The sequence below is a fragment of the Larus michahellis genome, chromosome 14, assembly GCF_964199755.1.
Source record: "Larus michahellis chromosome 14, bLarMic1.1, whole genome shotgun sequence".
NCBI classification, from domain to species: Eukaryota; Metazoa; Chordata; class Aves; order Charadriiformes; family Laridae; genus Larus; species Larus michahellis.
The window spans coordinates 14630318-14656217 of record NC_133909.1 but is presented as its reverse complement, the minus strand read 5'-3'; the positions used below and the strand labels follow the sequence as shown (position 1 = coordinate 14656217).

The window sequence follows — 25900 nt, the reverse complement described above, 5'->3', positions numbered from 1 at the left end:
AAGGGATGTGTTAGTCACCTACAGGAATCTGATTGCATAGAACTTTACCTAAAATTTCCAAAGTATAAATCCGGATAGGGCTTGTTCTCTGCTGTTCTTTTCATAATGGGCTCTCTACTGATAGATGGACTAGCTTATTCTGTAGTCTTGTTAAACTGGTTAAATGTTGCCTGAATTGGGAAGCTTTTTACTTTAAAAAGTTTAGGAGTAAGTTAAGGTAGTAAAAATTTCTTTAAATATTTTGGGGAGGGAAGTGGGGAATTCATAGTGGCTTGTGACCTCTACCCTTTGATTGCACTTGTTGTGTATTAGTCTTGAAGTTTTAATTTCGTTCACGTATGTTACAGAAACCTTCATAGTGTACTGTTTGTATTTTGGACTTCTGCAGGGAAGATACTTGTTACAAAAACACAGTCCTTTCATAAGAAGGGACTTAGCATAAGAAATCCTTTCATCTGGATACTTTCCACCCATTTGTTTGGAGACTTTTCACTGTTTCCTTTCTTTTATGCTACAGATGGGGACACCTGTCACAAGCTCAAGTGCAGCTTCCTCCAATTCAGAAAGTCTGTCAGCATCTTCTAACGCTCTGTTTCCTAGCACAGCACAAGTACGCAGGAAGTCACAGTTAAAAACAAATTGCTTTGCAACTTAACCCTTTGGACCGTTCTGAAAAATCTAAAATTGACTAAACATCTTCAGATAATTTCTGTTATATTCCTGATTATGTTTAGCTGTTAAAACTGCAGAGTCCTTGATTGTGAGTTGCATCTGACTAGAAATAAACTTGTCAAAGTGCCCAATATTTCTTAGTGTGAAAGAATGAAATGTTACATCCTGGTTCTAAAGGGTTAAAAAAGCATGAAAGCAGTTAAATGCATTTTAGTGGGCAGTGGTTAGCTTGATGCATGATGAAGGCTTTTTAGTTTATGTTGTTTAATATGGTACATCATAATGTAGGGAATTTTGTAACTTGCATTACGTGCAAAAAATTGAAATATTTTGTTTTGATTGAAAAGTTCAGATAATTGTACAGTGACTAGAAACAAAAGCATTCTCTCATAACTAAAGCTTGCTTTGGAGATTGCTGCATCTTCAGAGAAGGCTTGGTAAAGCAAATCTTTATTGCCTGGCAGTTTTAATTCAAGAAAAAAGTTGGAAAAATGAGATGCTGGAATCTGTAGTGAACTTCGTGTCTGCCTTCAGTTGATTTTTTCATTCGCACATGAGATTAAAGGTATAGAGAGAGGTAGTACTTTGTGAAAATATTGCACTTTTTATAGAGAGAACGCTTAAAACAAAAACCCTGACACAATAGAGCTTTCTTAAATACTTAAAACACTTCTTAAATATCTAATTTTAATGAATACTAACACTTCGAGTTTCACTCTAATGGTTGATAAAGTATGCAAATAACTTAGTGAGAGAACAATGAATTTATACTTAAGAGGCTCTTAATAAAACAGTAATTCAGGAAAGATACAGACTCAAAGATACCAAACGCAATATTTGAGATAAATTTTGATAGTGGGGTTTTTTTGATAGTGGGTTTTTGATAAAATTTTGGTAGTGGGTTTTTTTGTTGTTCCTTTTTTCTAGTTGTGGCTTTTGACCTGCAAATGTTAAACTTTGCTGTGTGTGTGTATATATGTATATACTGGGTTTTATTTTGTCTTGTTTTCAGTTGCTCTAGTATGCGATAAGGCTGAACTTTACTTTTGTCAAGCTTGTTTTAATTATGTATCTCACTGGAAGGTTTCAGAGGTCTAACAGACATCATTTAAGTTTTCTTATGCTTTGAGAAATAAATATTGATCTATCTCTGTGTTTCACAGGCTGCAGCAGCTGTTCCAGGTCCAGTTGGTACTGATTTTAAACCTTTGAATTCTACGCCTGCAACAACAACAGAACCTCCAAAACCTACATTCCCTGCTTACACGCAGTCTACAGCCTCAACCACTAGCACAACAAACAGTACTGCAGCTAAACCAGCTACATCTATAACAAGTAAGCCAGCTACACTCACAACAACCAGTGCAACCAGTAAGTTGATCCATCCAGATGAGGATATATCACTGGTAAGTTAAAATATTTTCATTGTCTTACTGAAATGCAACTTATGCTGATATGGCTGATTAAATAGAATTTCTTCTGAGCTCTGCATTATGTGTATTTTAGTAACGGTGAGAGTGCAAACTGCAGAATTAATGTAGCAGAACTGTTCATCAAGAAAACTTCTTTGATTGCAAAGTCATGACTGGCATATGACAATGATCGTGCTGCAAATCTAAGACTTAGTTTTGTTGGTGGTAGGAAATTACTCAACCCAAAATATAATTTGGATTTTTTCTGCATGTGACTTAAGCTTGAAGTTAAATAGATACAGCTAGTGAGCGTAGGACAAAAGACTTAACAGTTTGAAATAATCTTGATGCTATTACAGCAGTCAGAAACACAGAATTTATGTATGGAACAAATGAACCTTAATTTCAGTTCAGATTTCTTTAGATCTGTGTTTGGCTTTTTTGTCTCAACTTGTTATGACAAACTGGCTTTCTTAGCTGAAGGAGGAGGAGAATTTGTGTTGCTAGATAGGCCTGTATTAATACGGTAACTTTGAAGGAAGGGGGAAAAATCCAAATGCTACTGTGTAATGTTACCAGTTGCAGACTTTGAACTTGTAAGGTAGTTGAAAGAGTTTAGTACCTGTAATCTGCTTTGTTACACTTTTATTTACTTTGCTTTTGGTGAGTTTCAGTCTTACAATGTGTTATGGTTGTCTGTTCCTTATTTTAGGAAGAGAGAAGGGCACAGTTGCCTAAATATCAGCGTAATCTTCCTCGACCAGGACAGGCTTCCTTGGGTAATCCACCAGTTGGACCAATTGGAGGTATGATGCCACCACAGCCAGGAATTCCTCCACAACAACAAGGAATGAGACCTCCCATGCCACCTCATGGTAATCATAAGTTTATAAGTTTCCTAGCTTTCTTTTCTTGAAAAGATTTGTCTTTGCTATAAACTTTTTTAAAGCTTGAAGTGGCATATACTGGTAGGGGGGTTGAAGCTTTTAACAAAATGTAACTTTTTGCCCATTATTTAAAAAAAAAAAAAGTCGTCTTTGCATCTTAAATGTTCTGTTTATAGGTCAGTATGGTGCTCATCACCAAGGCATGCCAGGATATCTTCCTGGAGCGATGCCGCCATACGGTCAGGGACCTCCAATGGTGCCCCCTTACCAAAGTGGACCTCCTCGACCTCCAATGGGAATGAGACCTCCTGTAATGTCGCAAGGTGGCCGCTACTGATGCTACTACACACGCTCTAATAGGTTTGGAGATTAAACCTTTTCTCATCTTGTGCTGTTAATATAGCCGAGCTTCCGTCAATTAAGGCTTCATTGTGACTTTAAAAAAAAAATAAGTATCTTCCCACATGCAAGGAGCTATTGGACATTCTTATTTTACATGGGAAAAATTATTTGGAATAATAACAGGAACTTTTCCTGATGTTGCAATTTATACTGTATGGCTTCTTTTTCATGTTTCATCTAGGTTTTTAGAAGTGAAGTATAGTAAATATGGTTCGTTAAATTGTGAAGGCGCTGGAATTACATGAACATACCACCTTAAAGGCAAGTTCTGTAACATTATGTTGCTATTTGTGAAATGATGCCTTCACAGCACTTCAAGTGCTGTTGGACTTCATGTCCCCAACATAGTTTGGTGAGGGCTGTAACTGTTCCCAACTACTTGTACATTAAAGTCTGAACTTGTAACAATATTTAATGTATTTAGAGTTCCTCCTGTTTCAGGGTTTAAGTAAACTGACCCACTAAGGTCGTGTGACTTTTCTGTACTGTTATAAACTTCATTGTAATAAAAGAAGAGAAAAATTTATATGCCTTTTTATTCATGACCAGCTGTGGACAACTGCCTGAAAGGTTTGTACAGATGCATGCCATGGTAGCTGTTGGTGTAATGAGCACAATTATTGGTGCTGTTGTGATAAAATCTGAATTCCTTGTTCTAAAATTAAGTCACTCCTTAGCTGCACATCTGAGTAGACAAAGACCTGTACACTTATTAACTGACTCCTCAAAAATGAGGCTGCAGGAGGCACATCTTAACTCTTGGTTGTAACTTCTCTTAATGCATATGTTTCTTTATTTGTGCTTTCTTGTCCTCAAGAAATTTTAAATGATTTCTAGTCCTGGCACTTACTTGTAGGGTGTAAAAGTGATTGCTCTAAGATGCATCCTGGTGCCAGATGTATCCTGTTAGTTCGTTCTTTGACTGACTCTCTTTAATTTGCAAATGCGTATGAATTTCAGGAGCCTTTTAGATGAAGATTTCTAGAAGCTTAGGTGCATGTCACATGGTGAGTGACTTCCAGTTGATGCTGTATTGAAGTTGACCTGCAAAAGAGAAAAAGTAGCTTGACATTCTTCTCAGTGTATAAAAGAGACAAGAGGGGCAAGAGTAGTATGTTATGTGCTGTATTTTTACTTTAAATGTTCAGAATTTTGGATCTCAACAGAGTCTAAAAGATAAACCATTCATTATGTGCTATGATCAAATGTTGGCTGAGTTTCATGAGCCATTTAATGAAAGTGTCTAGAGTAAGAGACCTTTTTATGAGTTCTCCTAACTACGGTTACTGAAGAGAGGTCTTCCCTGTATGTATTAGTCGTTCATCTGTTTATAAGAGTAGAGTGATAAATCACTGCCAAGGTCATAATTCTCTGAATGTCTAACATCACTGTGTTAGTGTGCTATATTTCTGATGAGAATGGAAATGTAGAGGGAGACTTTTTGGAGGGAAGGGAAGCGAGAGTTTCTGTCGTCTCTTCACAACATGGCAAAAAAGGAGTGGTGAATTTTTCATTTGCAGGTCAACTTTAAATACATGTTCCAGCCTCAAGCCTTATCTGTGCAATTCAGTTTATGAGGATATCCCTTCATTTAGGGTAGGTTAGAAGGATTTATCAGCATTTTTGTGTTAGTTTATGTTCCACAGATGTCTTTGTAGATGGTGGAGTTTTTTTTCACTTGATTATAATACTGAGGATTTTGGCTCTTTTTCTTGAAAGTCTTGGGTTTTTTTACCTGCATTTAAGTACTTTGTGTGATTTTACTCTGTACTGTCTCTTAATAGTCCAGAAATACAGTACAGTTAAAATACTACATTGTGTCTCAGCTTCAAACTTGGGGTCATGGAATAGCTGATAAAAGCACTGGAGCGTCCAGTATACACTAATTGCAGCTGAATGGCCTTAGTTTAACCATTAAGAATTGTCAGACACTTCTGCTGAAGTGTTTAGCGGTTTATAGACCATAACTCCAAGCCTCTGTTGAGAAGCAGTTCTCTCTGATCACTGGTACCTGCTGATCACCTGTCAGATGTGCAGTATTTGGCTTGCAAATGTGCTGAGTGGGCCTTGATGTCAGATCTTTTGTTAGCTCTTCATCTTGCTTTATACATAACAGATAAAACTGTTTTGCTTGGGCAGTGCTTTTGTACTCTGGTTTTCTTCTGTTTATCTAATAAGGATAATTACAAAACACTGGAGAGTTTTACAGTGTCTTACATTCAGCCTTTTTGTAATAGTGTACATAAAATTAATACATTATAAATTGATCTTAACTTCTGCTTTTAAAACTGTAGAACTTCTTGCTTTTTCTGAAGATCATATTGCTGCTGCAAGGATGCTTTGCCCTCCTGCCCCTAGTAAAGTAAATACCTCCTCCCTTTGGTGTCTTTCTGTAACTCATTGGTATGTTGTTTTCGGACCCCTACTTTTCGTGGGATAAATACCTGAAAGTCTTACTGCATGTACTGTTAACTCAGCATATTCTGCGAGTTGTATTAATTAAGGGTTTCCCTCCTAAATAGTGAATGTCTCATTCCAATAATAGTGCGGTTTTGTAGCTAATACTGCATAGACTTGTAGCTTGGACACGTTTTAAGATTGAACTTTCCTTAGTAGTAATGTTATGATAATCCCTGAACTGAGTACTGCCACATAATGTTCTTACAGTACTCTAATAATCTTCAGCAAGCAGGTGAACAATTTTTCCATGATTTTTCACGTAGATACTTACATTCCTGCTCCTGTCATTTCTGTGCTGTAAGACCTGCGATGTGGCTATCTAGTTACTCTTGTGTCTCTTGTGTGTACTCTTCTGTAAACAGGCGGGTAATTCAGTGCATATGTTGTCTGTTGGTCCCTGCCTTCATTTCTTTGGATACTGCTTCTTAATGTTCAGAGAGTTGGATTTATGGTGCATTTTCCCAAAAGGGGGAGAAGTACTTTGAATGGGATAATTGCTCGTATAAAGACTAAGGCTTGGTTTACAGTACAAAGTTTAATCAACATAGTTGTGCCAGCAAAATCCCTACTGTAACACAGCCATGCAGACAGTTTTATCGCTTTAATCTCTTCTTGGAAAGAGATTGCAGAAGCTTTTATGATTACAGAAAAGCATCTCTTTTATACCTGTTGCAGGACTCTAGGGATATAATTACACAGGCAGAAACCTTGTTTTTCAGTTGTTGCCTGAATTTGCCATGGCAAATCTTAACAGTAAAATGGAAACTTGCAAGTGGATTTTGAGCAATCTTTACGTTGTAATGTAATGCAAATATTGAATAATAAAAAAAAAAAGGTTGCAAGAAAATACTCAGACACAGGTGGGAACATACATTTAGCAAGATAATTAGATCTTATGGCATCTAGGACTTGTTTAAAAGGTTCTAAATTATTTTATGCATGGTCTCTCAACATCATTATGAGATGCTGATGTCACATCTGATTTTTAGAGCAAAAAGTATGACACTGGCATGAAAGAACCTTGGAAAAGCCCGGGCTACTTCTTCAGAAGTCTTGATATGACTGTTTCATGCTGCCTTTAGAATGTCTTTCTGCCTTTGGCAGAGGCTGCTTTAAATCGTGAAAATTTATCCGTCTTACGTAGACTAAAAAATTCTTCTGGAACTTTTGGATTTTTTTTTTTTATTTATTCTTCCCCAGATGAGCTTTTTAGGTGCTGATAATAAATTTGAGGCTGGGATATATATCTGATAATTTCAGTGGATAACTATTCCTCACTTTGTGCATGCATGGGAGTATATAAACAAGCTTCTAGAAACGTGTTCAGCTGCATCTGCCTTCTATGGTTTCTGCAATTATTTTAGCGTATGGAGCTCTTCAACAGTACTTACATGGAACTATATAGCTTATTTTCTTAAAACTTGGATAAATTGAATGGAATACACAACCTGCAGTTATTTTATAGGAATCAGAATTCTGCATACAAGATAAAAAAATGAAATATCAAGATTACTTCGGTTTTATAAACAGCAAGAAGGGCATTATGACTCTTCAGTTAAATTGAGACTCTGATATACCAGTCCATGAGCTGGGGCTACCATTTAAAATGGTAACTAATGACACTTAAAAATAACAGTAAATGTCTTAATAATTGTACTGGTCTAGCTTCTACGTAAATACTAAGGTGAGGGTGAATATTTTTCAGTGGCTGATGGAATCTTTAACCGTACTTTTTGTGAACTAGTACAGTAAATACTATCAGTTATGGGAAAAATGCCCCAAGACAACTGTTCCATTGATCAAGATACAAAGCAAAACAAACTGTCCAATTCAGAAATACCTACCAACTGTAAAAAGTTTTGTTTGGGCCTAGCAAAATAGGTGCTATAGCAGTCTTTTTCTTTTGTTTGCTTGATCACTGGAATTTTGTTAACTTTGAATGCATGTCTTTCACTTAATTGGGTCATGTTTTTTCTAAAATTTAAATTTTTCTTCTTCTTATAGCCCTGCCATAGGACAGGCTGAGGCAGAGTCTCAGTGTTGCCCTGTTCAGTCTGAGGCAAGTGGGATTTATTTTATTCATTCTGGGGGCTTTCACAGCTTTATGGCTGTTGGATATTTATGTCCCCAAACTTGCAGCAAGTTTGGTGAAGGCCCCTAAATTTATTTTAATTTAGGTTTTTTATTCTCTTTTGATAGATGGGCTCTATATTAATATTTATATTATTGTTGTGTTTTTAAGAGTCTTAGGGGGAGGGAACATGTTTTAAGATGTTTGGGTACCTTTTCTCTTAAAGGAACGCGTTTCCTTCAAGGCTGCTCTGGTGGTCCTTCAGCCACACTGCCCTCCCCCCCCCCCCCCTTCCCTGCATTGCATTTGTGCTGTATTTGGGTTTGGGAATATGACTGTGTAGTCTCTGAACTAGTGGTATGTAAATATCAGTTACTAATGTTGCCTCTTCTGGGGAGATGAATCTACTGAAGTGCTTAAAATACTTAGGTTTTAACTAGTAAGTGACATTTATAGTCACAAAATTGTGTAGCCTAAATTATAGAATCCAGTTTTGTTGGAGGAGGTTGAGAGGTTAGCACTGCTGCATATGTGAGCTGCATCACAACAAATATTAATGTAGAGCCCTCCGAAGAAATAGAGATTCAAGTTGGTAAATTAGAATAGGAGAATGAGAAATGGAAGCTGCAGATTTTTCAATTTCAGAGAAAACCTTTTCCTCAATCTCTCAAATACACTCCAGACTCGGCAATATTTTGTCTATTGCAACAATACTGAAAGTCATAGCACTTTTTTGAAATCTCATGGAATTCTGTTGCTTACTCAAAATTTGCTTAGGTATATATATGAAGTTCCTTCTTTCACACAGTGACCTGCAAAAAATTGCACCCTTTCTGAAGAAAAATTAGCTCTAGAGTGCTTGAGGTTGCTTAAAGACAACTTCAACTTCAGAAGAACAGGTTTTGTCCGAGGAGGCCTTGCAGCCTACCAGCAGTGAAATAGAAAATTAACAAGTGTTGGAGTCAGGTTTTATAACTTTTTAGAATTTTTGAGATATTTTTAAAATTCGTGGTGTTTTTTGATGAGCATAGACTGCACTTAGTTTCTTCAATGTTTTGCTGAATAATGACTGTCGATGTGACTTCCAGTAATTTTAAATGGTAGAGTTCTAATTCTTAAATTAGTTACAAGAGTTAATTTCACATTTCTGTTGTACTTTTCTTTCTTTGTACTCTGCCCTTTGCCTGTACAAGCCCCCCACAAATTGTCTAGTGTGACTGGAAAATTGACATGTCTGCTGTTAACTGTTTCAGAATTATTACTGAGCATGGTGTTATTTTTTTAATTCTCATTGTGGTGCTACCCTTGATAACAGTGAAGATGAGAACAACACTTCAAGATATTCTGCTGCAACTAGTATTTGTTTCACATATTCAGTCTATAGGAGCATTTGGCATAGTTCTTATTTCCCTAGAATATCTAAGGAAACGGTTTAACCAAAAATAATGTGCAGTATGGGTTGTACTTCTTGCTTTAAGTACCTGGATCTCTTAAGAAACTCAAAATGAAAAATAGGCAAATTTCAAATGCCTGATACTGGTCTTTGTTATCAGTTTTCATTTAAGACTGATGCAGCACTGGGTAGTTCTTACCCAGCCACTCACATTTGACTTGTCATCAAGCACACAAAGCTAAAATTCAAATACGTATGCTGTCTTGTGTCCAGTGGAGTATCCTACTTAGATCCACACTTGGTTTATATCTTATAAATTGATAACGCTGGTGAGAGCTAAAAGTTCTTAAATTTAGAGAAATTGCTTTGATCTGTTTTTGTTGACGATAACTAGGTTTGACGTGTTCATGGAAAAAATGTCTCCGAAATGCAGTTCCTGTTTTCACTGTGTCATCGTTTAAGCTCTGTATGCTAGTACTTTGGAGCAAACGAACCATTTCTTTGTGTTTTGGGTTGTTTTGTGAGCAAAACATAGCACTTCTCAGCACCACGTTGCTAGATTTTTTTTCTTGAAGCTGCTTTTAGGACTGTTCCAAGATCAGTTTCACACTATCTATGTCTGAAAGACTCATTTGACACGAAGACAGTTCTGTGGGATGTTACTGTATGGATTAAAGGGGGATTTAACTCTGGGTTTTCCTGCTACACTGCAAATACTGGTTGTAATTTCTGGTGGTAGTTCACACATCCTCTACTTCCATCCTTTACATTCCTGTCCTTTCTGTAAGGACAGGACAGGTCTGTTTTGGTCCCTCTTTGGGAATTGGTAGTTTTAGCAGATTATGTTCATGTTACTGTATCTGTTACACGGACTAATGTTTGTCCTTAAACTATCCTTTGGAGCAAGTAATGATGCACATTTTCCTTTTGCTTTGTGTTTTGTCCTTAAAGATACATGTGCAAGTGCTGCTGTCTTTTTAGTCACAAGGATGGCATAGAGGCTGTATGCTTTTTGCTGGGAGTATCTCCTCAGCTATTAGACTGGATGGCCTGTCATCTCTAAAACAACTTGTAAAATTCTCATCTAGTGCAAATGGTTCATATTTTGCTCTTTTTGTGAAGTTCTGTTAGTGACATTTTCCTTCCTGCCTCCTTGTGTGGATCTAAGGGGGATAGTTTAAAAAAAAAAAAAATAAAATTACACTGTAGACGAAATCTCTTTATTTTGAAGGATGGTAGTATGTTTTTACTGACGCTCCAGTATTGCAGCTCTCAGTATTGCAGCAGTGCGTGTATCACTGTGTACAACGTTGTACATCTCACTGTTTGTGGAATTTCTTTTCTAATGATGATGGTATTTCATTGACTTGACTTTTATAAATATTAGTGGAAGTAGGTCTTGGGGAGTTTGGTTTTTTTTAAGCTTAAGTAGAGGTACATGATTCTTTTTTAAGGGCAAGAATGACTGATTCTGCTACATTGAGTTAATTTACACCCACTAGTTTTAACAAGAAAAGTGAATGGGAGATGTGGCAAATAAAGTATGTACCACGTATAAAGCTTTGGCTTGCTTTAGAATTGTGTGATAAGTTCATAATGTGTTCCATGCTTCGCCTGATAAAGATTGTGGCCCTTAAATACTCTGAGGAATAGGCTGCCTCCGGAAGAATTTTTTTTTTTAAGGTGTGTATTCTTGCAATCAAAATAGTCAGATCAGTGAAATCACAGTAGTGACTGGGTTCTGTAAAAATGCAGTTATCAAAAAATACTACAGTATTTTTCCTTAATAGTTGGGGTAGGTAGGTACTAGTTTAGAGTAAGAAAAGTTTTGAAGCAGCCTTTGAAGGGATCAGCATAGAATTGAAGTGATTCTGAAGCGTAATGTATATAACATTCTTTTTGAAGCTCTGAAAAAGACTTTGAGAGTTTTCTTACAGACTGTAAGCAGCAGCTTTTTGCAGTCTTTTGATTGTCAGAGCACAGATTCTAGTTAAGGGTCTACTAGAAGAAAATGCAGTTCAAGTACAGTATTTGTAGATTCTATTGCATAGTGAACACATTTTTACACTTGTATTGTGAAGGTCTGTTTGAGGGAGTCAGGCACTTCAGCTTGCTGCTTTTGCAGACAGCCATATCCTGTCTTGAACCACAGGATCCAGGATGTTACCCTCAGTCGTTTGTTCTTAGCATCCTCATGAGTCAGACTTGACTGTCCATGGTATGAACCGTCTCTGATACAGATCAGGTACACCTGATCACTGTTGAGAATAGTGAGGCGCTTCCACCTTCTGAGCAAGTTTACAATAACTTGTTTTATTCTTACGGTCTTTCTTGCAGTAAGAAAAATCATCAACACTGCTGTTTTAATGACAAAGAATTTAACTTCTCCATAAATATTGTCTTGAACTTATCTTAAAGATTTTCTCTCTCAGGGATTTAAAGAAGTTAAAAAGTTTTGAGAAAATAGTAGAATTTTAATGCCAGTATCATCATAACTAAAAACAAATGAACGCACAATTTTGAGAGCTTGAAAGCTTCCTTAAAAACTTCCCTTGTTAGAAGTTAAAGCATGTATCGCGGTTAGCTAACTGCCTTATACTAGATTCAAGCTTGTGACATCTCAAATTTTAGTTCTTAAGAGTTTGTCTAAACCTTAATCATGTTCCGAGGTGCTATTTAGAAAGGGGGGGTGAGTGTAGAATTTCAACTTCTGCTGCCCTTAGTGAAAACCACTTATACATATTGGCCGACAGCAATTATTGAATTACCAGAAATTATGCCATCGAACCAAAGAAGCTATTTCACTGTCTCCCAACGTAGGAAATTACGTAATGCTTTGAAATGAAGGTGTCATGCAGAGCTTTTTCTTTTTCCATTGAGTTACTTGCATATGTGTTACTTGCACTGAATTCTTTAGCTTCTTTCCCATAAATTTTAGTGGAAGAAAATACATTTTGCTCTTTCATTTGTAAAGTCTAGAATAAGAAAACACACTTTATGAGACTGTTTAATGAAGGAACCTGGCAATGTAAGTATTGTAACTTCCTTTATGTTTGTGGTAGACAACAGGATTGCCTTGTTAAACTTCTGGCTTGTGTATGAAAAATATCAGAAAAGTAAGGGCAAACTAAAAGTAGTTTCATAGTTGCCTTTACTTCATATGCTTTTCTTAAGCAACAAATTGCAGTAATTGAAGTTTGGCAGCTTTTTTTAATGAAAAACTAAATTATGGATTAAACTCTTTGGTTTAATACAATTTGTGTTTCTGTTAACTAGCAGCAGAATTTCAGCATTTGCTACTTACTGGTAGAGAAGAAAAATTCCACAGCACTGCCAGTACAGGTTAGTTTAATCTGTAAGTACCTGATGTTCCTATTTGAAATAATTTGTTCAAATGATACCACTTAAATACATGAGGGGAATTTTGGTCTCTGAAATGTGAATGTATCTGTTATCTACTACTGTTTTCAGTAGTGTGTGAACGTCTGGATTTTTTTTTTTTAAGATCTGTAATGGTTTTAATTACATTTGTGAGTAGGTAATATCTGAAAGCACTTGTAAGGAAAATTTAATGCAGAAAACCTTAACAAATAGTCATTGGTGTTACTGAAAAGTGTGAAGATCTGAAGTTGAAGTCCCTTCTTCGGTAACTTGCCTGTTATAAAAGAGGCTGTTTTATCAGTGAACCGTTTATAGGATACTATATTTGTTGTGTTGGGGAATAAGCATTTCTGTTTGTAAGAATCCATAGCAGTAATGTTATCTTTCTTTCATTTTTCTTTAGTGATTGCTAATTACTGTGTCCTACCAACAGATTTTTACTTTGTTAGGCCTGTAAGCTGGGAGCTTCTTGATTTTTTTTTTTATATTTTTTTTTTTTGTTAGCCCATTTCAGCACTTCAGAGGCTACCTGCAATTGTGGCTTTGTCCAGTTGTTTTATCTTACTCCAGAGTTACTGCTCTGTGTGTATTCTTTTTTTCTTCTGCCCTATTCCATATTCCTGGAAATTTTGGCTTTTTATTTTATAGAACATATTACACCTTAAAAGAAAACAGGAGAGATTCTATGGGATTGGATAAAAGATGCAACCTTCTACAGAATAGCTGCATACATTTATTTTTATTTAAGCTTTGTGTACCTCATTTCTACATATCAGCATGGGAAATGGAAAACTTCCTGTGCTGTAGCACATAGCACAGTTTCACAGCTCTGGATGAGCTGTAAAACTCTGTGCTTTAATTCAGTTTTCAAGGGCATGTTGTCACATGGTGAATTTTAGGTGGATAATTAGGATGTCATTGGTGGATAACTACATAGGAACCGAGGTACTGGAAAGCCACACTAGTGTGGTAGCTGAACAGACACCTTAGTTTTGCCAGCTGATCTGAATGGTCTAGAGTAGTTTCATGAGCGATTTGACACTTCCAGCGTTATTGGTTAGAATTTTGAAATCTTATGCGACACTGCAGAATTCATCTTACTAACATAAAAAGTTTCAAGGGGATTCTATCTTCCTAGGTTTTAGAATAGTGCACTTGAAGCCCATCTCCTGGTATCTTCTCTACATCAGTTCTCAGTCATTCACACAAATTGCTTTGTCTGCAAACCTAGCTACATGCAGATTTTTGAATAATATTGTGTAGATGTTTCTCCCTAGAAGAAAGAAAAAAAGAAAAGTTGTATAATAAAACTTATAACTTATCTTTGTCTGTATATTTTAATGGCAGATGTGCATGAATAATACCTTGCTGTGAGGCCATTATCCTATTAACAGAATGTATGCATCTTGCTTTTAACTTCTGTGGTTGCCCTAGTTGATATTAATGCAATGCTCAGTAATAAGTCGGAATGAGTAATTGATTGCTTTTGGCTGCTGGATTACTTTGTGAAGTCTCAGTTTTGGCAGTAGTTGGGTGCTGACCTGCACTACTGGTATACCAGCTTGGCAATCAGTGGGGATAACTAAAGAGTAGTGGTGTTTAATGGTGTCTCATTAAACACAAAAAGTATATTTGTCCAGGGTAGATCCTCATACGGACTCTGGTAGAACATCATCTCTTTGTGAAACTTTTTATGGCAATTAGTTGCAATACTTTTTGGTAGAATTAAGTTTATTTTCTTCTAAGATGGGACCAAAACAATACTAGCAATCTGAGCTTTCATAACCAGGTGAGCAGTCTTTTAAGTTGTAGCTGAACTTCTGATACACCATTATAGCAGCTGTCCAGTCTAATGTGGTTCAGAAGTCTTCCTTCGCAGTTCTGGTACAGTATGTATGGAACAGGGAGTTTACACTATTACCTTTAGACTTCTGCTTAATGACCTTAGCAGCAGTACAGCCACAGAAGTAAGCATGTCACAAAGGTTTTTTCTGTAACTTCATACTGCTTTTGTCTAAGTAGTATGAAAGAGATGGGATCATTGATCTTATTGAAAAGACAAGACACGTGGCAAAATATTGATGTTGAATTTAATTTGAGAGAGACTGGTAAGTATGTGCATCACTTTAATGTATGCAAATAATAATAACAGTAACTAGCTTAATTTTATAGCATTCATTTTATAAGGAAGATTCAAAGAAAATGCAGAGCTATCATCATTTGCATCCATTGGGAATCTTCTATGAACTGTACGCTTCAGGAATGGATCATTGCACATATCCACGTCTGTAGTGTGTGTCTACCACTTTGTAACAGTCTCTGATTAAACAGAAGTGAACCACTATGTCTGTGTATTTTTTTCTCCTCTTGAGGACCTATTTAAATTATTATTGTAACAAATGTTAGCTGTTCCAAACTGTAAGTGTGAAATCCACCTTCATTCATGTTATGGTTTAAATAATTTTGTACTAGCTCTCTGATTGTCTGTATACTGCAAAAATGCATGCATGTGAGCTTTATCTTAAAGTGAGTTACGCTGGAGACAAGCAAACCTGGAGCTTCCTTTTGCTGCTGCTCTGCTGTCCTGCTGAACTGACTATGCAAAAAATTTGAAGTCAGGAAAAGTATTGTGATAACGTTTTCATAAAACCAGATTGAGCAGGTGTGCTGTTAGGTGGCCTGTTCTAAGGCCTTTCAGAGCAGAGCGCTGGAGAGCTGAGATAACTTTGAAGATGTGTGTCTGCAACTCCCGTCTACAGCTTGAGAATGGGTTACTAGGCTGGTTGCTCTCATTTAGCTACCACTGTTTACTCGTAGGTAAACTTTTCGTGCTAAGGATGGTGAGACAGTGGCCCAGGTTGCCCAGAGAGGTAGGAGACGCCCCATCCCTGGAAACATTTCCAGGTCAGGTTGGACGGGGCTCTGGGCAACCTCATCTAGTTGAAGATGTCCCTGCTCATTGCAGGGGGTGCTGAACTAGATGGCCTTTAAAGGTCCCTTCCAGCCCAGACTGTTCTATGAAGTTAGATTGATCAGCCTCTCGGGGAATTTGACTAGATAAAGACTAAGGGGGATGGGTCTATACTTTCTGCCCCATGAGCCTCAGCAGCTTGTTTCGCAATGCGGGACCCCAAGTGCTAGCATGTAGGTTTATGCTTTTTCTCTAAACCATGTTTTTTTCTGTGGGGCATGGAGGGGAGGATTGTGTGTCTAATACCCTGATGAGGTAGAGATTTTGGATCTAAACCTTTAGTTTCTAAGAGGTAGAAATGTGTATCTTTGAAAAGCGAGAGCCCTACTTAGGCCTCACAGGAAAGAGTGGTGAGTCTGCAGCGGTGTGGGCTGCGGGGCCAAGTCAGGTGTCTGCAGGCAGACAGGAAGGAAAGAAGTCACAAGACAACCCTCTTAGCCAAATCCTCTGGCTTTAATTTTTCATGGTAAGTTTCTTTTTGAAATGGGAAGCTGTGCTTTTTACCACAGCATTTGAGCAGGTTGTATAAACTGTTAAGCAGTTAATGCTTTCTTTCAGCTCCCATGCTTTTCAGTAAGTTTGCATATCCTTGTTCTGCTCCGGGTTGAAGCCATGCTTGCACCCCATGCTAGACTTTGGAAACCTGTCTTTCCCCTATTAACTTTTCAAACATACACCCCCCTCCTTGCCCCTGCATCAGGAGTGGGGGACAGAGAAGTCCTGTTCTAGCACTCCAGCTCTGCTGCTGGTCAGATGCTGTCGTGGTTTCCTCCTCCCATGCACTTTCCTAGCTCACCTTGGGGAAAGCTGCCTTTGATGTGCTTAACCTTAAACTTGACACAAGCATTTGCATAACCCTGGTGAAATCTGTCAGCCTGGATTTCCCAGGCAAAAAAAGAGCAGCCTTCCCACGAGTCTACTTTGCTGTTGTCTCCTTTCTTCCCTTGCCTTCAACCTGGGAGATACAAGCGTTGCCTGGCCAGCAGTCATAAGCTGTTTCTGCTTCCAGAGGTCAGCAGGTGAAGGTTTGGACTAGGTAGAATAATCTTTGGTTTCATCCTGTTCTGAATTCATAGTGGCTTGCAATTCCTTTTACAGCTTTTGGCTATGCCCAGATCTTGACTGAAGTTGGAAAAGCAAATCATACCATGCTGCTGTTAGAACTACATCTTCAGGTAGGGTAATTAAGCTTATGTAGAAATGCTAATTCTTCTAGAGGTTGTTTATTAGTTTAAAACTTAAAATATATGAGAGGTTTTCTGGAAACTTTAGTGACAATGTAGTATCAAACAATGTGAAACTAAGAATATCAGGCAGCTTTATTAGTAGAAGCTTAATATGACAGGATGGTTGCAGACAGCGTGTTGAAAACAAACTCCTTTGCATTTTTCAAATTAGTAAATCAGGCTACACAAAGAATGTTTTTAAGCATGGATATATACAACAGACAAACCTGAGTCTTGTACTGTGTGGACGTTTCTTGGATAACACTGCAAAAACACTTCACCAAGTGCAGGAATTGTTTGGACTATGAAATCATGACAGCGCTGACAAATAATCTTTTACGTCATCAATATCTAACTGCTCACGTGTTTCTGCACCCCTCCCCAGATACAGATCTGTCTAGTATGGTTTGTAATATTTACCTGGATAAGCAATGTACAAGCGATGTAAAATTGGAGACCTGTTTTTTCAGTCCTGATGTTTGCAAAGGCAACTTAAAAATTCCTTACTTTCCCTCTGTGCTTCTGTACTGGCTATTGGCTTGCAGTTGATGGGCAGATGTATTTCATACATGGTATGTGTTACTGAGCGAAGTACGTTAGAGCCAGCGTAGCATACGTGTAAGTTCACTGAAACTTTTTGTTGCTGATTCAGGAAGAAGCAAAAATGTGATGGTTACAGTTGTCATGTGTCCCGTCCCCCCCCAGTCCCCAAGTAAATACTGCAATTATTACTGTCCTAAGTTTGAAATCTTGCTTTTGTTGTCTCCAAAAGTACCAAAGTATTTCAAGATATATTTTACTAGTAGGTTTCAACTTTTTTTTGATATTTGGTCTTTATTGTAGTAGTTACTCGTGGTTATCTTCTCGCTGGTGTTCAGCCAGTGCAGTCCACTTTTTTAAAATGTGACAATAGGCAATTTCGTTGCTGTGTCTTCAAAAAGCACAGTAGGTGCTGTTAATCTACTAAACACTTCGTGTTTTGCTGGCAGTTAGATTATTTTCAACCTCGATATTGAAAGCAACAAGACCATTAAATGAGAAGCCTAAATAAAAGGTCACGTTTTCATTTCCAGGGGGCACTGAATCACGATGGAGTGGCAAGATAGGAAATTCCTTCACGTGACCACGTATAAATAAATTTCTATCCTTGGTCCAGCCAGAAACTCTTTTGAGAATGTCACGAATTTTGCCAACATTCCATACAGTTCCATGTAGCCACTTCATTCTCCTCTCATCTAAGGACCCACTAATTAATTTATCAATTTTAGTTTTGTGTACAATCTTACGTAAGCCATAACCTTTTCCCAGAAAAAAGTGAGTGTAGATTCTTTTCTTTCTGGTAGGAACATCTTTCATCTTGATGTCATATAAACGTTTCAGGGTTTGAAGGGCTGAGTTTAGAATTTCATCTTTTTCTGGACTAGGCTCTTTGTCTAATGCCTCATCTGGCCAGTGCAGCAAGGTGAGCAAAAAATAGGCGCTTGCTGGAAATAGTCTTTTTCCTTTAAAAAATCTTACACTGAGGTCACGAAGAGTTTGCAGTGGAAGAAGTTTGGCTGATCCTGGTGCTAAGCATGATAATGTGATGTGGCACAAAATATAATTGATCAAATCGTTGTCCTCCAGCCTGTCCCTTTGTGGGTTTTCTGTATAGAAACTAAGAATCTCTTCTAGCTTTTCAGCTGACCGATTCTCTTTCTTATCTGTTAAGAATGACAGGATGTTAGTGACGCTACCTCCACCCTTCTTATAAATATTCATGCGTCTCATCAGCTGGCTCTCAGGGCTGGTGTTGCTTTCCTCAGTAAGTGATGGTGAGATGAAGAATTTGGCATAGACCTCTGACTGTCGTTTTAGCCATTTTCTGGGATTATAAACTTGTTCTTCTTTTTCATCTTTTTCATCTTCCTCTTCCTTCTCATGGGTTTTATCTGTTTGGAAATAACTTAGGTCTTCTGAAATCCATTCCAGAGCATTGTACAAGTTCTGGCGTAAGCCTTTTAAGCGGGAGTGAAGCCTTCCCCATGTTTTTTCAATGTCTTTAGGAATGTAATCTGTGATCAGGTATTTCACAAGCTCAGAATATTCCCCCTCTGGACTTCTGTGAAATACAGGGATCATGGACAGAAATTTAAGAAGACGACATCCTACTTCAACTTCTCCGAAATAGCCAGCATTGTTCATAATGTCACGTTCTGCTTTTGCAGCCTGTTGTGCAGCCCTGAAGCATTTTATAGCTTTAAGAGCAATCTCTATCTTTTGAATGATGTTTTCAGGAATGTCGTCCTGTGACATTTTATCCACAGTGAAACTAAACCATCTCCTGTAGACCTGACCTTCTGTATCTAAAATGTAAGAATCATTTGGCAAATGAGATTTTGCCACCCCTGCCCAATATTCTGCATCTTTAAATTTTTCATTGGTGTAATGCAGTCTGGCAAGCTGCTGGGCAAAAAAGGGGTCTTTTCCAAGGAGTTCATATGCAGCTTTTAAAATAGCTATAGCTTTTTCACAGTCTTCAGCTTTACAGACGTGTTCAATGAATGGGGAGAAAAGAGTGTCAGTATTGTCACCCCTGCTTCTTTTATCACGTCGAATAAACAGATCTCTTATGAACTTTATGAATTCATCTCGTCCGAATCTGTTTCCAAAGAGGGTCTTTTCCTGAAGAAGTGTCATTGCAAGTTGACTTTGAGGTTCGTTCCCTGAAAGCTGATGCAGAATTTCTTTTGCCACCAGACAGTGTATTATCTGAACAGATGAAATATAGGTGGTGCTTTCCCTTAGCTCAATAAAAATCATTCTTGCTTGTTCGCTTAAGTGACTTTTGAAATCATATGCTCTTGATATTCTTTCTGTATATACCCCCAGTCCCAGAAAAGCCTCACAGTGTGACAGTGAAACGTATGAATTAGGTACATAAAAATTAAGCAATGCCACGTAACACATCAAACGTGTATCACGAGAAGAGCGGTCTATGCCTTGCAATATGTGCCCTACAAAGTCTCGCACATAAGTTTCATTGAACTCCTCACACATCAGGACAAAAGTAAGTATGAATTCTGGCTTGACATCTTTCTGCTTCAGTTTTTCAAGTTTAGTTCTGAACAGAGTTTTCTCTGAGTCCGTCAGCTTGTGAGTGACAGCAACTGTGTCCAGTGGAGAAGCCTTGCAAAGCCTTTCGGGGTCATTGGATCGTCTACAGCACATGAGGATGAAGTAAGGTCTGGGGGAATTAATTTTCCTAGTTGATACAGCATCCATTAACTCATACCTTAGTTCTTCTAAATAGTCTTCATCATAATCTTCAATCAGGAGGAGCACAGGAAGACAATGACAGATGTCTTTTTCTTCATACTCTCTGAATGCAAGTGCATGCTCACAAACAGTTGCAGGTGGATATGAGGTTTTGATAACAGCACACCTTAAGTCCTTTCTTCTTTTCCATAAAACTTGCCGCGATATTGTGCTTCCACCACTTCCGGGATGGTGAAATATCTTTAGTTTAGCCACAGAACAGTTGTGTCCGCTTCCTTGTAAAATGTCATCTAGGAGTTTGCTAGCATCCTTACATGCTTCACGTTCAATGATTTCCCCACAGCGTTTTTTATCAGCAAGCCAGAAGTTTTCCCAGATTATTTTTCTCCCTTGGTAAAAATTTTGTTCTATTTCTTGTATTTCTTTTTCAGTCAAAAAATCTAATTTGATATCATCACATTGGTCAACACAAAGGATTTCTAGGGAAAACAGTTTCTCTTCTTCCAGCGAGGGAAGTGTACATAGCCCTCTAGTGGAAACTGGCAGGTGTCTGGGTTGTGCTGTAGAAGGCAGCATTGTTTGAATGGTGGCATCTACGTGACTTAGTTTCATACCCACAACGCTGCATTGTTCTAGAGTCTCAATGCTGCAGGATGCCTGAGCTAGATTAGCCCACTTCCCATAATTTTCTCTGGACTCTGCAATGCAAACAATGTACTCTGTGCCGTTCATCTCTGTATAGAATTCCTGAAAAGTGTCCACAAGTGGTTTCTGCACTGGTGATAGCAACAGGAAAAGCACAATGAAAGACCGCTTCGGCAGGATTTCATCACAGATACGAGTAATTGCTTTCTTAAGGTATTTTTTTTTTGTTCTAATCCAAGTAATTTCATCACAAGGCTTTTCACCCCCAAGGAAGTCAGTGCGCCCATTGCAGAATATCCAGCTGGTCTGATCAAACAGGCACAAATGTTTCTGAGTGGGAGGGTTGCCAGTCTTACTTTCATTGGAAAAATCCTGTAAAAAATAAGACCTTGTTGTATGGTGTTCTTTGTACTTGCTATACAGTCCTGACACGTTAGAATCTTCATCAAAGTCAAAGACACAAAAAATGTTCAAGCGCATTAAAAAGTTGATACTGTTCAGATTATCATTTTCACATCTGTTTGTGACAAGGATGTAGCGTAGGGAATCATCTATATAGCTTTTGCCATCGTTTAGTAGAATTGACAACTTTCTTCCTAAATTTTGAGATATTTCTCTATGTACCTGTGTGCTGGAGAGCTCGGCATTTTCTCTTTGAGCATCCCTGTTTTGTAAGCCCTGAATGAAAGTAACTAGATCGTTGTGCTCTACAGGTTCAGACTTTGCTCCTAGTCTCTGATAGAGAGCTCGCTCTTTTGTCAGGATCACCTTCTGGCTTTTTTCAATGTATTTTGGCAAATAGACTTCAAAACATTTGTTCTTCACTAAACTGGATGTTGGTTCAATGTCAACCTCCACCACAAATCTTTGTTCCTGAGAGTCTTTTGAAATGACTTCAACAAAAACAGGCGGGTGAATACATTTCCTTGCAACTTCCTGTACATCTTCAGAAAAACATTTTTCTATATAATCTAGTGCATCAACATAGTATTCTCGCTCTTTGACCTTTATGCCAATGATCTGTCCGTGTTTCCAACCCCTACCCTCAACACTGTCCATGATACCAAAATGTATGGTGCCGTTCGTTCGAATGTTCATGCAGGCCGAAGCAAATCGTATCACTTCACAGGCAAATTTTGATTGCAATTGATTTTTGTTCAGTTCTGCAGCAATGGTAAAAGATTTGTATTCGTGGCAAGGAGTGATTAAATCATTGACTCCTGATTCTGGAGCAAGAACTCTGTCTCTTACATATTTGAAGTCAGCATTCTGACTTCTAAATGGTCGACAGTTGCTGAGCTCTAAAACTTCATCAGTACTTTGAGCTTGGGATTTGTTCCTTTGCCTCTTGCCAGACGCAGCAGTTGTGCTGTCTCTGCTAGTTTTATCTACTGGACCACAGCTGTCTCTACCTGAAGTTCCTTCGGGGGGGGCATTTTTGGGTCTTACTGGATCTGCCTGTGCATCAGTTCTCTCAGACGTTTTGCTGCTGGGATGCTTGGCTTGCTGTGCATTTTCCTGTAGCTGCAGAAGTTTGTTTCTCTTGCACATTAACATGTGGATTTGGCCTCCCTTCATACCTATGTTCTTGAGGAAAGATTCATCCAGTTCCATTAGCGCTGGACCTGTCACTTCTTCCGCATATAGTTTTTCTACATACTCTTTCTTGATTCCAGTAGATTCTAGCCAACATTTGACATCATTCTCATTCCATTCATTCACAGGTAATTTTCTGTAATCTAGAAGTTAAAATTATGTGTTAGTAATACAAACTAAAAACATGTTAACGTGCTTGACAAGGCATTATAATCCTTGCAAAACTGGCCATGTTGAAGGCTAGATGGTTTTCTTTCTACCAGTCACAGCGAGGGACTGTGTCTTAACTTCTCAAATATGTCAGTTCTGATGACTAGAAGCATCCGTAACCTTCATCAAAAGCAGTCCTAAGCAAAGGTATGAGACTATGGTGAAGCAGGAAGCCATGAAGGAGGTTTGGAAACTGTCTTCAAAGGGAGTAATGGAAATGACCCAAAATGATTTTTGAAGCGAATGATGTAATGAAGTTATTGGAACTGACGGGGGCTGAGCTGTCTAAACTAGAGAGGTTTGGGTGGGTTGTTTACCCACTTGAGTCTGTTTATTTTCTCCTAAATGAAAATAGCATCGATACAAACCATAAGTGATGTTAAGAGTACCCATTAGTTCCCCACTGGAGGTGAACCCTTAAAATGCAGATACTGAAAAGCAAATCGCTACATATAAAGTACAAATTTTCTGAAAGCAATACGTACCCATTGCCTTCGACGAGGGAAATCCTTCTGTTAATGAACAAAAACCTAGAGGGGGAAAAAAATAGTTGTCTTCAGATTCACAGTTAGCATTCCTATATTAGTTGACTTATTTGTTCTTTTTTCCCAACTTCCGACCCACCTTTTTGGCCCACGGTAGTTTCTGTACTGCTAAAAGCCTAGTCTTGCCACTACACTGCACTGAGTGCTGGCAGGTAGTCGTGCGTCTGACACACACGGGTGTGCGAAGGAGAAGGGGTTTTGCTGGAGAAGCGTGTGCTGAGAGCTGTGCCCAGCAGCCACTCTGTTGGACACTACTGTATCCCCTAGGTTGCGTAATGTCTTGCTTTTTATTCCTGTCTTTCACTCTCTCCCTCTTCCCCTGACTCCTGCTCCTCCTACTCCCTTTGTTTTAATCACCTTTTTTTTTTTTTGCACATACTCTCCCCCTCTCCCTCCCCCCCCCCCCCCCCCCCCCCTCTTTTTTTCCACATCTGTTCTAGTGCTCACTGGACTTTTATTTTTTTGGTGGGGTGTCCTGGCCTGATAATATGGCATCCTCTGCCTGGCTCAGGCTCCATTTTCAGGGGGACAGAGATGGACTGCAGCAGGCATAGCCGTTCCATACAGCTACGGAGGAGACACGCTAAATAAGCCTGCTCAGCGTGCCAGCAGAAATCTGTGATCGATTCCCATAGCCAACAGTAGCCATCCAAGAGCTACGGACTAGCCAGCATGGCTCACAGCGCAAGGGAGATGGTGGTGCTGATGTTTCTCTTACTGTAGTGTGAAAGCTCAACTCTGTGCTGGTTCAGCAGGTGGCCATAGCCTGACCGGCTCCATCCACGGAGCTCGTGGTGGTACAACAGCGACACTCACAGCCTCTGAATTCACATGTAAAAGGAGCAGGAACCGGTGCGGCCAGCGTAAAAGGCAGTTGTGGGACTCCCGCAATGACTGAAAGTACAAAGGTTGTAAAGGAGGGAAGGTGAAGAGCACTTGCTCCCCGGGACCACGCCTTGGCATGAGGTGAGCTCAACAGAGGTGGCGCTTTGGGGAGATGCTGGGTCTGGGAGAATAGGGGATGCTAGAAAAAAGGGACAGGGCTCTGAGCAATGGGGACATCTTCACCTAGGTGAGGTTGCTCAGCGCCTCACCTGCCCTGACCTTGAATGGTTCAGGGATGGGGCATCTCCCACCTCTCTGGGCAACCTGGGCCAGTGTTTCACCATCCTCCGTATAAAAAAATGTCTTCCTTGTATCTAGTGTTAATCTTCCCTCTTTTAGTTAAAAGCCATTACCCCTTGTCCTATGGCAACAGGCCCTGCTAAAAAGTTTGTCCCCCTCTTTCCTGTAGGCCCCCCTTTAGGTACTGAAAGGCTGCAGTGAAGGTCTCCCCGCAGCCTTCTCTTCCCCAGGCTGAACCCCCCCAGCTCTCTCAGCCTGTCCCCACAGCAGAGGGGCTCCAGCCCTCCCAGCATCCTCCGGCCCCGCTCCGGCAGCTCCGTGTCCTTCCCGCGCTGAGGCCCCGGCGCCGGAGGCAGCGCTGCAGGGGGTCTCCCGGAGCGGAGCGGCGCCTTGTCCTGAGGCACTGGCCTTTCAGGGCCTCGGCCACCGCCCCGCGCCCCAGCGCTGCGCCTGGAGGGCGACTCGGCTGGCGGTGACCGCTCAGCCCCTCCCCCCGCTCGCCCTTCTGCCACGCCCTGCGGCGTCAGCTGACGTCAGGCGGCGTTTCGCGGGAAATCGAAACTTAACGGGGAATAGAAACTGGGGGGGCGGTGTTGGGGGACGGTGCGGGGCCGCAGAGCCCCGTCATGGGGTGGGGGGCCCGTGGCACCCCGCTCCCGCCAGGTTTTTTGTGGGGGCCTGGGCACAGCCGGGTGGGCAGGGCAGGGATGTAGCCGTGGGGCGGAGGGGTCTGCGCACCCCGCCACCCCCCGGAGGTGCTCAGACAGCCCCACTGAGGCTGAGCGGCTCTTTCCCCAGTGGGATGCGGGGGCCGCAGAGCTGCGAGGGCGGTAGTGCGGGGGGAGCATCGCTTTTCCCCGGCCTGCTACTGGTACCGTAATCGCCAGGCTGGGAATGACCTCCCGCCCCCCCCCCACGCAGGACCGGCACAGGGAGGGCTCACCTTGGGTAAGGGACGGGTCTCCAATGCTGTCCTGCCAGATCCTGCCTGCGAGGAAAGTGTTTCCAAAGGCGGCGGGGGACAGAGGGAAGATGCTCCAGCCTGCTGCCGTGCCAGGCTGCTGCGCGGGTGGGAGTCTGGGCCGCAGAGGTGTTCCTGCAGCACACTGCCAGGGCTCTTACAGATGGTACTACTGATATCTGGCAATAAAAAAACGGGGAGCTGCTTTAAATAAACATTCTTGTTAAGTCACCAAGTCTCCACCCCCTTCTTGGCAGTGCTGTTGCTGGGTGGTGCCTCCATCCCTGGCGCTGGCCTAGGGAGAGTCCCTTGGGTGCTTGGGCAGGCGTGATTGTTGGGGTATTAACTTTTGGGTTTGGTTTCTTTTGTATTAGGCAGATCTACCCCCACCCTGCTTACTGCCCTCTGTATCAGCTACCTCCTCCCTCCCTCCAGCTCACCGAGGTAAGTCGTGAAGAAGAGGTCGGCAGGGCCACGGGCAGCGGTGACAACTCAATCCTCCGGGGCACAGGACGGCTGTGCTGGTACTTGCGAAGGGAGGTGCCCTCTCAGCCTTCCACGCTTCCGCCTGTCTTACAGACTGGGTTTTTTTTTTTCCTGTAAACTACATGGTCATTATCTGTGCTGCACAGCAGTAAAATTTTTTGCAGCATGTAACTGTGTGTGTATGTGTATTTCCTGCACC

General features: G+C 40.2%; 2 protein-coding genes across 39 annotated transcripts in view; one reads left to right on the top strand and one right to left on the bottom strand.

The window, feature by feature from the left end:
* The window catches only part of ZNF207 (zinc finger protein 207), a 33738-nt gene extending 8016 nt beyond the window's left edge, over positions 1–25722 (top strand). For 4 of the 36 annotated variants that reach the window (XM_074607476.1, XM_074607471.1, XM_074607473.1 and 1 more), the window contains 5 exons: positions 518–610; positions 1836–2078; positions 2797–2959; positions 3148–3331; positions 3555–3899. In XM_074607476.1, coding sequence (XP_074463577.1) covers positions 518–610; positions 1836–2078; positions 2797–2959; positions 3148–3308 — 660 coding nt within the window. In that variant the 3' untranslated portion in view covers positions 3309–3331; positions 3555–3899. Of the gene's footprint in view, positions 1–517; positions 611–1835; positions 2079–2796; positions 2960–3147; positions 3900–7837; positions 7893–12573; positions 15023–16747; positions 16825–23640; positions 24096–25589 lie in introns of those variants that run through there. The other 32 variants (XM_074607474.1, XM_074607472.1, XM_074607470.1 and 29 more) reach the window with 21 other exon arrangements.
* On the bottom strand, positions 16945–25819 carry LOC141751133 (sterile alpha motif domain-containing protein 9-like). Of its 3 annotated transcripts, none has more exons than XM_074607462.1 (4): positions 25656–25819; positions 25198–25394; positions 23070–23114; positions 16945–22517 (listed from the first exon to the last, which is right to left on the bottom strand). In XM_074607462.1, the coding sequence occupies exons 3-4, from the start codon at positions 23071–23073 to the stop codon at positions 17839–17841; spliced, it is 4683 nt and encodes a 1560-aa protein (XP_074463563.1). In that variant the 5' UTR covers positions 23074–23114; positions 25198–25394; positions 25656–25819; the 3' UTR covers positions 16945–17838. The 3 variants fall into 3 exon arrangements, with proteins under 3 accessions (XP_074463563.1, XP_074463564.1, XP_074463565.1); XM_074607463.1 differs by lacking the exon at positions 25656–25819 and adding an exon at positions 23848–24023 and having other exon boundaries at positions 25198–25402; XM_074607464.1 differs by lacking the exons at positions 25198–25394; positions 25656–25819 and adding an exon at positions 23209–23291.
* Positions 25820–25900: the final 81 nt, after the last annotated feature.